Genomic DNA, 13,914 nt, shown 5'->3' with positions numbered 1-13,914 from the left:
TCCTTCCATTCTATCTCTTTCTGTTCCTTTGTCACTTTTTCTTTCCATGTTTCTATATATCTTCCTTTCCTTTTTTCTCCTTTTTCTTTATTTCTCTTTCTTAGCCTTTATGGCACTGTCTTTTTCTTTTGCTTTCTGCATCTGTTTCTTTATGTGATTCACTTTCTCCCATTTTCTGACATATTTTATCCATCTGTCTCTATATCATGGACGTATTCAGTGGGGACAAGGGGGTACTTGGCCCCGGAAAAACGAGTGTAAAATTTCACTCTGTTCATTGTGTCTTTTTACGCGGAGAATAAATTAAATGTTATTCCCTTTTGCAACAATTGAAAATAATGCATTGCCTTCTCTTGGAAAAAGTTACTTTTACCCTGAAAATGAGGATTCGTTTGCACCTTACCCTGAAGAAAAGGTCTGGAAACTTCCATGTTCTTTTTCCCGCTTTCTTTACCCTTCTACGTGTGTTAACTTTGCTCTGCTGTAAATGATTCTGGAAATATCTTATGCAAGCAATTTAGTTGAGGGAAAGTCTGGACCAAGACTATTTCACGGTGGGCCAGAGTCTCCCATCGCTCCCCAGTGACGACGCCCCTGCCAATGGCTGAAACCTTGAGCAAATACAAGTCCAAGAATCCACATTTCAACAGCCTTAATGACCAAAAATCTTAACGACTGCGAAAATACCAAAGTACTTGGACGTAACTAAACAATAATTAAGAACAAACTTCTAAAGCTTAGTTTTAATTGGAGCCGAGGCTTTAGCTGGCTTGATCCAAGGATTTCCCGCCGCGTGTTCCGCTCTCGGTCCGTTGGCTTATTCGTCCTGATGTGCTGCATTAGTTAACAACGGCGATATTTTCCACCCTTCCCCCTCACCCCGTCCTCAACTCCCGAAACTTCCTTCTAACTGTCCTGTGGAATGGATGCAATTATTAAGTTAAACGGAAAGAGAAGAAGAAGAAGAATAAAAATTACGTGGAGACAGTTTTCCAAAAAAAAGTTTTCACCGTACCTAATATTAACGTTACTGATCTCTCCCTGTTTTGAATATATTGGAATTTTAAATGCAATGGGAACCTTCCTAATGCGAGTTCCAAAACTTCTAGTATTGCGGACAGACCATTTCGGAAGATGTTATTCTTATATCGTCAGACTTTCATTTGTCACAGTCGAGATTTGGTGGTGCGCTATTGATTATTCAGCAACCGCTATTCCTTTGTTTAATGGGGAAAATGTAATTAGTGATGAGTATAAAGTTTAATATCCGTATATATTAATGTGATTGATAACTTGGGAACGGAACTTTATGTGCTAAAAAACTCAGAAATATATTTTTTTATGTGTCATAAATGTTGAATATATGTGATAAAAACAGGAAAATATGTGACAAAAATAAAAAAAACATTTGGTAACAAAAACAAAATATTACTTGCATTTTAAACACCGGAAATCAGTTTCTAAATGCTTACCTCTTAGTGAGATATTTTTTGGGAAAGTTGCAGTGGATCACCATAGTGTTTTCCAACTTCTCCATTGTAAATCTGTGACGATTATCTCTAAAAAGAATCTTATATTGTGAGAAGAATCGCTCCACGTCACAAGAAACAATTCTTGCATATTTGAAGCACGAAATGTCACTAACGCTGAAGTTTTCCAAAGCTTCCTCTTCCTCTAATTCACCTTCCAAAACACGTGCAATTTGGCACAAAGTTTGAAAACCTTGTTTTTTCCAAAACATTCTGTACATTTAGACATTAGCACTTGTGCGTTAGATCCAGTGGGGGTAATATTTTCCCCCAATAGGATCGTAGGCGAGGCGCCAGAAGTCTGCCAGCGAGCGTGTTCAAAGACAAAACAAACGTAACACTCTCGATATGAAAGACGTGCGGAGAATAAACATTTTTCCTTCGAGGATTTCGAGGTAGCTGAAGTCAATGAGCGATTTTATGTATTTAAAATGAAAATTCGCAAAATATGTATTTACATACGGAAAACTGTAAAATATGTGTTTTTATGTAAAATAAAATTTGCTGCGTTGACATATAAGGCTATGATTAGAATTTTGGCAAAAACAAGCGTCTCTATCTTATCGCAGAAGTAACATTTATTTATCTAAAGTTCCGTTCCCTACGTAATCATCATTCATCCTCATTAATGATGAGAGCACTTTTCAAGACAACAAGTTGGGTGCTTGGCTGCAAAAGGCACAACTGAAATAAAATACCTTAAACAACTAGAAATGCCAAATAGTCACTCGTTGGATTTTAGAACTTTCGAAACTGAATCATACATGGTAAGGATTTGGATAAATACCTGTATACACTTACAATGGATGATCAAATCAGTAGCGAAGTGAAATGAAACTATGCTTTCTCCAGGCTTCTAAGCTAGTTCAGCTCTGTCAGGGTGACTGCTCTCCTTCCCAATTCTCCAAAGACCTCTTCCCTGTTTCCAATCAATTCGAAAAGTGTGTCCTCTGCCAGTCTGTCCGCTCCTCTAAACAACTGTCAGTGGAGACTTCCTATACGCTGATTCGTGAGTTTTACCTTCCGATTTGTAAACAGCTTACTACTTGTTTACCTGTTGTAAACCTTGTAGCCTCAGTACATCAAGAAGTCTGCTTAACACTCGACTGTGCATAATTCATATACCTGAAAGAAGTGGACAGCCGGGAAAACAAGTGAACGACCCTTAGGGAATTGAATAAAGAAATAATCCTATGGATTGATACGATATGATGAAATTCATGAACGGACAATCACAAAGAACCCCCATGTCGGGCTTGAACCCTCGACCCCTGGCGTCATAGCGAGGTATGCTAACTACTTCGCTACTGAAGTTGGTCATGTGTTCATGATTGTCCCTTCATCCATATCAGCACCATTCAACCTCATCGTTGCTGTAAGCCAAAAGTAGCAGGAAAGCGTCAACGTATAATAAACAACGAAAAAGCTTTATATCTATTGCACTTGATACTTTTTCTTAAAACTACAGTTGACAAACACTAGATGAATGCAAGCCAATGCAAGGTAGAAACTTATATTTTAAACATGTTGCTGAGAGAATTGGAATTTCAACACAGCTGTTGTAATACCCTCCCCCCACCACCACAGAAATGTTGGATGTTTTGTAAAATTATTTCGAATATGTAGAATAAACAATTATAACACCATTAAACCTAGTTTCCATGATATGAAAAACTCAATATGCTGACCAAGGCAGAAATTTATTTTATTATAAAACATAAACTAAACATAACGTTTCAACCTTCTAGCAAGGTCTTCTTCAGACTCTGTACCATGTAAAAATGAAACAAGGTACAAAACAGGACGATATATATACACAACCATTACTCCCGATTTAGCTAAACATTTCCTTTCATCTGGAAGGTGAAAGTACAGTTGACAAGGGAAGGCCACCTGCTGGAATGTTCCATGAAAACAAATTTCTAATAGTCTTGTGACTGGAGGGGAGTTATTTGTGTGTGTGTATATATCTTCCTGCTTTGTACCTTGTTACATTTGTACTTGGTGCAGAGTCTGAAGAAGACCTTGCTAGAAGGTTGAAACGTTACGTTTAGTTTATGTTTTATAATAAAATAAATTTCTGCCTTGGTCAGCATGTTGAGTTTTTCATAGAATAAACAATTATTATGAGGATCCTATTAGCATAATTTGTTGACATTTGTAGTCCTTATGCAACTACGTACGCTGGAATAAAATTTGCCATTTCCACAAACATAAATAAGTCACGTTTAAGGAAGACTCCACTGTCAAAATCTCTTCAACATAGTCCACTCTTAAAAGTGGACTTATGCAGAGAAATGAGGCTGTGGTGCCTTGACCTACAACAATCAGTATAATTTATGTTTGCGTGTGTTCCTTGATGTTCTTGACTAATGCATCTTCTTACTTTCGTCACATTCACTGGTCCTAATGCCTGTCGTTCTTCTTTTCTCTTTCCAGTTGACTTTCGACACCTTCACCGTGGGCCAGTTCACGTCATTCACCACGGACGGTTGCCCGGACGGCTACATGACCATCAAGGAGGCCGGAAGACCGTCATCCGGGGGCCAGTGGTGCGGCAGCGCGTGGGGTTACACCGTGTATTACAGCGAGACGAGCTCCGTCAACATCACCCTGAAGCTCTTCAGACTCTTCCAGCAGGGCATCGGCTACAACTTCGACTTCAAGTTGGCCTACAAGTTCCTGAAGCGAGGTCACGCCACCCTGAGATACGGCGACCACAAGAACGAATCGTACCGCGGCGACCTGGTGCCCGGGACGTACTGCGACCGCGTTTTCGAGCAGTGCGACAGGAGACATTGCCGCGTCCAGTCGCCCAACTATCCCGGAGTGTATCCCAGGAACATAACCTGCTACTATCGCATCCTGCAGCGCGCGGTCCCTGCCGGAAAGCACGCCCTCATTGCCGTCCGTCAGACAAACAGCCAGAAGATACACATCAAGGACCAGATCGTCAAGTACGACAGGAGCCAGAGGGTCCTGAAGGTGTGGGACGACTGCAACATAGTGCAGGACTACCTGACTGTGTACGACGGAGCGTCCACGCAAGATCCGGTCCTGGTGCGCTTGTGCGGCGGAGACGTGATTCCGGATATCGTCTCCAGTCGCGGACAGATGCTGATCGAGTTCCACACGTCCCCCTTTGACAATCCTTTCCACCCGGTTCCGCTGAGTTTCCTACCGGGGTTCGAGCTGGACGTCGAGGTTCGGTTCTTGGACACCACCTCGTACGAGTTCGTCAAGAACAACGGTTGCGAGTTCCTCATCACCAGTTTCGACAGCACCGGCGGCATCTTACAGAACCCCCAGCACTCTCTCCCTCCGAACACGACGTGCAGGTACTTTTTCCAAGGGAAAGACCAGGAGATAGTGTGGATATCGTTCATCAAGTACCACGTGTCCTCGGCGATAGACCAGCTCTACGCCGAAGAGGACTGCAAGGCCAAGCTGAGGATATGGGACGGACGCATAGCGCACACCGGTTCGCGGGAAGTGAACGTGACTCTTCTCGGAGAGTTCTGCAAGGACGAGATCCCGCGGCTGTGCGATCATACGATGCTCAGCAACAGCACGCGGTATACTCGACCGTGCACTTTATCCGAGAGCTACATATCTACGGGATCCGAACTGACCCTGGAACAGTTCTTGAAGAAAGGAACCGCTCTTTACCCCGTTAACTTCATCCTGCGCTACGAGTTCGTGGACACGGTCTTGGAGGGTGCACCGCTCTCGGATAATCCTTGCGACAGGCTGTTCAGAAGCCCCGGAGGTAGCTTAGGTTCGAATCCCGGCTACGGCCGTTTCCAGTCACCCAGAAATGTGTTCTTCTACGGCAGGGGAGGCTCGCAGAACGTGAGTTGCACGATCCGATTCGAGGCTCTGCCGACGGAACGCATCAAGCTATCCTTCAGCAAGGCTCGCTTCGGTGACCGGAAATGCGATACAATAATGGACGAGCGCACGGAGAGGAGACGGTGCCGTAAGAGAGGGAACACGACGGCGGAAGTCTGGGTGTCCGAGTTCCCCTGGCCGGGAGTGCAAATCCCGAGGGACTGCATATGCAGCCGCATCCAGCCGTTCGTGTTCATGTCGGTCTCGTCGTTGGTCGAAGTGAACTTCACCGTCACCTTCATGAACATCACCAACGATTACGGGGACTTCTTCTTCGAGGGGGAGTACGAGTTCGTGCCCGGAGACGAGTGCGTCAGGGACCAGCGTCTTCAGGGGTCGAGCGGGGACATCGCCATCAGGAGCCCCGTGGACATCGCGGAGGAGGACGTCCTCAGCTGCAACGACCAACCGTGGCTCATCGAACCGGAAGAGCTCAACAATTTTCTCTACCTCAAAGTCCGAGGCTTCGAGATGACGGCGCCGGCCGGTCCAGGAAAGAACGGCAGCTCGGATCAGCATCCTCAGTGCTCAACCCCCAACCGGATCATAATTTACTCCGGAATCGACACCCGCCATCCGAAAGTGGTTTGCCCGGATTCCGAAAATCCATCTTCCTACGTGGAAGCCTTCTCGGACGGGTGGAAGACCCCCTCGAGTTTCTCCCTCTACCCCACCCACGCGAGATGCTTCGTGGTGGAGTTCGTGATCAGGAAACCCGGCTTGTACGTCGTGAACTGGATGGAAGTGTCCAAGAGACCCTTCCAGACAGCCTCCAGCTACATCATGTCGGATCAGAACATGGATTGCCTCCACAAGTGTCCCGAGTTGAACGCCTGCATCAGTGCCGAGCTGTGGTGCGACGGTGCAAGACATTGCCCTTCGGGGTACGACGAGATGGAAGAAAACTGCACCCAATTCACTATTCCCTTACTATACATACTGATAGGGGCGGCTTCGTTGGGTGTTCTTGTGCTACTTATCACGGTGACTGTGTGCCACAAATACAGACAGCGAAGGAAGAGTAAACAGAATGGGGCAAAACGTGTCCCGACCGAGGAAGTCATAATCGACGGTAAAGACAGTATATGTTGACAAAACGCCAATTCTGTAGACTACATTCACTTCACAGCCGTGGAGACTACAGTATAGCATCAACTTCAATACGGTTTCTCCTTTTGTTAACATTTTGCAGTATCTCAAAGTGACTGGGCGCTATTGAAAGAAGTAACATCGTTGATAATTTTCATTTCAGGTTCCGATCGTCTGCTGTTAGCGTTTGAAAATAAGAACGAGAATCATTGAATTGCACTGAAGATATTTTCAAACTTGAATTATTCCCCACCTTTACTTTGTCATTTTACAGAATACGTGACATAACGTTCACACAGGTAGTCGGGAAATGGATTTACCAACTACTAATTTATTGACAGTCTTCATTTAAATAAGCAAAATCTGCAATCATGAATATGTGAAGAAATATAAAAGATAGCAAGGTGCACAAAAAAGCATTCTCAGTAACAGGCAGTGATGTGTGTGACTTTCACACATATGCTGAAACCACTATTGCCCTATCCGTGGAGGAAAAGCGAATAGCCATCAAATCCATGACTAATGTTAAATTACAGTTTACCACAAACATATATATTCATTCACCTTGTCTTATGTAGTAGAAGGATTGGACAGTACATAGATCAAAGAACTGGATACCATTGCTCAGATATCAGTTCAATTCTATGCTAAATGATACAAGCGTGAATGAAACCAGTGATGGACAGTTTACATGACACATATTTGTGACTAGGTGCTCCTTCACACACATGTCAAGGCAGGATTTAACACACAGTGTAAGGTATCTGTGTAGAAGTAGGCGAAAGGAAGAACATTCCTAACTAGAATTCTTCTGCAAAAACTTCTTTCTCCACAAATTAACATTTCAAGTCGTCCAAATATTTTCCTATTTTAATATGTATGCTCTAGCAGCAGCGAGTTAACCTAATATCAGTTGAAGTTTTGTGACTATTTTATCGCAAAATATTAGTCCAAATTTTGCTCTATAGGCTCACATTAAGGTGGAGTACATAGTCGTGGGATGCTTTTGATTGGTAATTTTCTTGTCATTAAGCTTGAAAATTCTCACAAATTTGCAAAAAAACGACCATTCTGGAATTTTTTTTCAATTCGCGGTTCATAAGGCTAATGCAATGCTTGTTTATGCATTTGCGGGAAATGAACTAATTGTACCAAACTGTTGAAATCATAATAATCTTCTGAAAATCAATGCACCTCGACGTGACGTCATACAACCATGTTAGTTGATTTCCCTCCGTATCGGTTCACCTAGCATTCCACCAGAGCTAATTCATTCAGGATGATTACCAACGCTGCCAGCAAATTCCTCTGAAATAACTGATTCCGTCAGATGTCTGCTTCAAATAGATTCTAGCTTTCTTCTACACTTGCGTTATTGGAGTAACGGCGATGTACATAGGAATGGGTGCCTCCCCGATGGCGCAGTGGTAGTGTATTCGCCTTGTAATCAAGGGGTTCCGGGTTCGATACCCGGTGGAGGCACATGCTGGTTCGGATCCCACTTTAAACAGTAGGCCCAGTTCCGATTAGCCTTGATGTGCATGAAGTGGACTTAAAACACCAATCAATCAATCATAGGAATGGGAGAGTTGCGAGGGCGTTGAACAAAGAAGCATGATTGATAATTACATGTAAATTATATTTATACAGATACTAGAAATTATATTAAAAACCTAATTCAACTATATTAAATAAGCAATATAAAAGTTCCCATAATTGAATTCTCTTACAGAAAATAGTATCTGTTACAAACTAATAAACATGAAAATACGTTAAAGTGTTTCGAACACCAAAACATTCTGTGTTTACATTATTTCGCTATGGTTACTCATGTTGTGACATAGATAAAAATATAGTGGTGTCGCTGCACATCATATTTGAAGACAATTAAACGAGGAAATTTTGTAGCTACTAATGCACTCTCTTAATAATATTTGATTCCTTGAGTTTTATTTCCGAAGGTATTATCTTTACATTTCGAAGTAGTAATATGTTCCTTTTTAATTTTTATTTGGTTTTGTGACACAACAATAACATAAGAGGAAAAATTAGATATCTAAGTAGAATGAAGCTCTGTATTTTTATCTGGAAGTTATTAAACACTTATCGAGATTGGGTGTAAGATTAGATTTCCAAGATGCTTAACGAATGCATTCCTTACTTTAAAATGTGCTGAATTTGCAAACATATATGGTGCATGTGAGTAGTGAAGTAGCTTCAAGAAGCAACCTCACCATGTTATAAATATCTAATGTTTCTAACTAAGGTGTAGTGCAGTTTGAAAATGATTACTTTGCATTCTTTCGAACAGTTTGAAAATGATTACTTTGCATTCCTTCGAACTTATGCTCTATACAGTACGTTGTGTTCATATCTATATTCACTTCCATGTGCATATGATGCAGTGCAGGAACGAAAACATACAGTGGTGCTCAAGAACTATGAGATATTGCAATGCTGAAGCAGGCTGAATCAAAATTCACTAATTCAAACCCCCTATGATCGATGTGAAGACATTAAGCAATGAAGCTGTGGACAATACAGAAAGTGCGGGGATGTTTCTGGACTATTTTCTTTTCAACACTGCAAGACTTTACCAAAGAGCACATGCACTCTGGCATACCATCCAATACGTGACTGTGGTCTGCAGAATTGGCGCTAGAGGTTGTGATCAAAAGGATAAATCTGTATTCAATAAGAAAAATAAAAAACTTTTTTGTATGTTCAATATTCTATACATATGTATATGGGTGGAAGAGGTAAAAAGTGTATTGATATGTACATAGGAATAGCACTTGAGCATTTTTTGGTGCTTGTTGTTGTATTAATAAGATGAATGAGTTAGGTGTGGCGTTGTGAATGTTGTGAGAATTTGAGAAAGGCCAAAGCACTTGCTGCATTGGATAAATCGTTACTTTCCCTCATGTCATATCGCGAAAATGACGTTCAAATTTCGCTTGAGAAAATCTTGTCAAAATTACCACTACCAGGATTCAACTCACAGTTGTTATACAAGTGGAACATTTTTAACAATTCAAAATGTTGCATCGAATTGTAATCCCAGTTACAAATCGAGGTAAGTAAATACAAAAGAGTTAACAACTGAAAATATTTGTGAACATATGACAAACTCTGATGACCTAAATGTTGTTTTCATTAATGGTATAAAAAAATATAATGTTAACCACAATATGAGATGAAACGAAAAGCGATTGTTCAAGCTAGTCAGTGCTACAAAATGGAATGTCTGTTGTGTTTCATTTGAACGTAACTAGTCAATATATTTTTATTGTTTATTGAATGTAAGTTGATGCAATACTTTTGTATTTGGTTCTTCTAAGTTATAAATTTATAAGTATTTTGCTTTGGAGCTGTAATTTTCTCCTTAATGCCAAAATCTTAAGTACAAATTATTTATTTTAAGAAATAATCAAGACATGAATGCTTCAAAGTCTTATGCTACTATACAAGTGATATATTTGGTACATTTACTTTCGATTCTTACCTGTTTTTGATGATTGGTTTGTGATGCATGATGGCCATATGGAAGTCGAAAATTTCCCGCTCAAATCGGGGACCAGAATTGTTCTGTCTGGAAGAGATAAAAAAAGAAAACGGACTGAATAATATTTCACCAGTGGAAAAAAATATGGACATTTTTTGTCATTAAACTATGAATGTACCATTGTTGTGTGAATGATACCGAGGATGTTTGTTTCAAAAGAAGAAAAAAAAACATTTGCTGTCAATAAAAGTATTTTATACAAAGTTCTCTGTTTATTGCTGCGTATTTTTGTAACATTACATGTCGTACTTTAAACTTACAACCTTAAATCGTATAATTTTTAAAATTAAGTAAATTACATAATTTATTTCCCGTTTATCATGTAGCGAGAATTTGTGGTATTTGCAAAGGATGTGCGTATATTAACGACAAATGAAAATTAGTTATGTATGAAATAAATATACTGTTATCGTTAAACTAAGCAACGAGGAGTTTTACACAATGTACACAATAATTTATAGATATCATGAAAAGTTGCTGTGCACAATGAATTGGCATTAAATGTTGCTGAACTATTTTCAATGTCAGGACTTCGCTGCATATACTATTACATTAAATAATACAAATAGTGCTGCTAAGTATTAAGAGATATTACCAAGATCGAGAATACGTGATGTTTTACCTCAACACTCTCTGCATGCCTTCAAGGTGCAAACATGCATAAATTCGCCTTTTTCCATTTTGTCAATAATCTTTTGGTGTAATTGACGTACGTACACACAAATTGTAGAATTTATATTCAGTGAAGCAAAACCTACACAAGATGGTGGTGTAGAAAGTTCAATATACATCAATACAAGCAATCTAGATTCTAATTTCCTGGCAGTCTGTGTTGTAACGACCATATGGAAATGTCAAGAGGGTGGCTACAACGCGGATGTTACCTAATATTACAACTACGCAAGTGAGTAAATTAATACTTTGAGGTGATTAGTAAGACTGAAAACACAGATAGTCCTGCCACCTGCAGCCGAAGTCTAGAATGTGCGAAACTTTTACCCAGGCCCGTAGCTAGAATTGATCTCCAGGGGGGGCTCACGGGTTATCAGGGGGGCTTTGTAAACCAAGTCCATTTTTTAAAAAAATATTAAATGAAGGTAAATTATGTGTGTGGGGGATACTACACAAATACTGCATTTTTCTACATCTTTTTAAACATCTCTTGAAGTGTTAATTGACTGATACTGAAATTATCTCTTACACACCCCATACTATTTTAGATGATACAGATATGTATATCACACACCACAAAAAACGCACAATATTTAATCGCAGTGCCTACAGTATATTCCGCCCCCGGCCGAAGCAATTAAACTCCCCTTCCTTCCCAAAAGTTGGGAGCTGTTGTTGACCTTTGACGCATATGCGGAGGGAACTTGCATGATGACATCAAAGTCACAGATTTCTGTCTAAACGGGAATTTGCAACAGGGACAGTGAAGGTACAGACAAAGAAGCTCCCCTATGAAAGAACTTTCTGGAGTCCAGAGAATATTCTAAATACTTGCAGCTACTTCTGCTCATAAACAAAATGAGCGAATGTAATAGATACTGTTCATATTCTGTGGATTTATCCTTAAAGTTGTGAGTTGTCTACATTTTCACTCTTCACTGGAAACAAATTATGCAAAATGGTTTACCTAATATAAAGGGGGGCTGATGACAGTGCCAGGGGGGGCTGAGCCCCTCCTGGCCCCTGCCTGGCTACGGGCCTGCTTTTACCTTCACACTATTAATGTGTCTTCACTGCATGTGTAAATTCTAGCAGTGGCTTTGCCTTATTAAACGCATTCCTTAGAATCAACTCGTTATGTGCCCACTGTAAGTATGAGGACAATTCAAATGCACGTCACATGTGAGATATCCTGTGTTTTGATTTCGATTACAGTCAGTGATGTGCGTCTACGCGTAAACAACGATAGTGTACATTCTACACGTAGACTATTTTATACATGTAGATTACGTAATCTATGTAAACAACATGGCGAAAGGTCATAACTTAGCAAAGGGCGCCGTGGAATTAAATGAAAATTACACTGCGTATCAGTTGCTGATGTGTGAGGAGAACTTTTCATACTCTTTCTTCCAAATTTGAACAATTTTTCACCTAGGAAGAGACATAATGTATTAAACATTCAAGTGTTTTATGGGGGAAAGAACACTTTTGCCTCACGACTGCCATCTGTTGTTGTTTTTTGCATACTATTTATCTTCTTCCATAGTTGATATAGAAGAGAAGAGACATTTTGTTGTAAATATGATTCCTTTCATTTTCTTAGGAACCAATATAGTTGAAAATGTCACTTTCCTTTTATGAAACCCTTGAAAATTAATTTTAAGGCACTTTAGATCGTCTACGTAGTCTATGTAAACTACAACCCAATGTAATCTACGCGTATATTACGTGTAGACAACGCATGTAGACGTAAACTTATAGTCTACGGAACATCACTTATTACAGTCCTTCACCAGAAATTTCGTGCTTAGGAACATACCCCCCAAAAAACTATATAATTTGACTAAGCTAAGCTGGGATACTTTTTTATGAATTATGTATTATGTATATACATGTCATAAGTAAATAACTACTAATTAAAAGAAACAGGAATTAGTTTAAAGAAAGAGATGTTCAATTATTAGCTTTAGTGCACAAAGTCAATAATTCATAATTTTTCATCCACATCGTTGCGATTAACCAAATAGGTAAAAATGCTCCATAAAAACAGAAAATAGAAATATACCTTAAGAAGGCTTTCGTCCTCTTCTACAACGTTCTTCCATTATCTTGCAGCATTAAACCTGCAGCGAACACGTTTTTGAAACATTGATATCAGGGCGTAGAACACTAATACATATGCCGTTCGAAATGTTGTTAGTAATGATATACAGGGTGTCCCATAAGTAATAGCGCAAACTGACACAGGTAAAAGTACACAATAATAGAAGCAAAAAAGTCTCAGTAAACATGGATCTGGAAAAGAACAGTTTTTAAAATAATCGCGAATGTGAGATTGCAAGCAGCCACTGACTTCACTGTTTGTAAACGTCGTCCTAGTTGGTAATATGCTAATAATGTGTGCGAATGTGTGGTTACAATCCGTCACTGATTACATTTTGTAAACACCGAGTGCTTTACTCCTTGCGCGGTCCGAAGTTTGCTCTTTGTTTACAAAACAGAACATTTCCGAGAGGTTTTTGTGTGGCTTGTACCCACATATTCGCACACATTATTAGCATTTTACCAACTAGGACGACGTTTACAAACAGTGGCGGCTTGTAACCAGACATTCGCGATTATCTCGAAAACGGCTCGTTTGCAGACCCATGTTTTCTGAGAGTCTTTTGCTTGTATTATCGTGTACTCCTGTAACAGTTTGCGCATTTTACTTTTGAGACACCCTGTGTAGCCTAAACCTTTTCGTCATTTTTGTTATTAACCTCTGTGTAAACTACATTTTTAGGAGCTTAGGAAACAAAACTATCAGATTTTATAAGGTATCGCTTGGTTTAAGATTTGGTAACGATAACATTAAAATAGTATATTGCGTAGATTTGGCGTGGGTGTGAGGACAAAGTGACGAGATTGCAATTTTATGATCACGATAACTGAAGTTAATTTAGAGATCTTGAGCTGAAATTTTTATAACAATATTATAATAAATAGGTACACTTGAGGGTTAAGGCGCCGAAGAGATATTTGCCAGAAAAAAAGATCGGATTATTGTTGATATTTGGATGTGTTCTCAAATGAGTAATCTATCTTCTTTAAAGGTGGTCGAATATATATTGAGAGTGAGACACTCTAGGCGTTCGACCTATACATACAAACATACGTACACAC

The 13,914-nt window shown here is 39.9% G+C and overlaps 1 protein-coding gene across 1 annotated transcript in view; it reads left to right on the top strand.

The window, feature by feature from the left end:
* Positions 1-10,280, top strand: part of LOC145998980 (uncharacterized) — a 549,372-nt gene extending 539,092 nt beyond the window's left edge. The window contains exon 4 of the mRNA XM_083135828.1: positions 3,969-10,280. Coding sequence (XP_082991954.1) covers positions 3,969-6,512 — 2,544 coding nt within the window. The 3' untranslated portion in view covers positions 6,513-10,280. The remainder of the gene's footprint in view (positions 1-3,968) is intronic.
* Positions 10,281-13,914: the final 3,634 nt, after the last annotated feature.

This window comes from Lepisma saccharinum, chromosome 14, assembly GCF_977018435.1.
Source record: "Lepisma saccharinum chromosome 14, izLepSacc3.1, whole genome shotgun sequence".
Classification (NCBI taxonomy): domain Eukaryota; kingdom Metazoa; phylum Arthropoda; class Insecta; order Zygentoma; family Lepismatidae; genus Lepisma; species Lepisma saccharinum.
The sequence above is the reverse complement of the archived record's forward strand: the minus strand, read 5'-3'. Positions and strand labels throughout refer to the sequence as shown.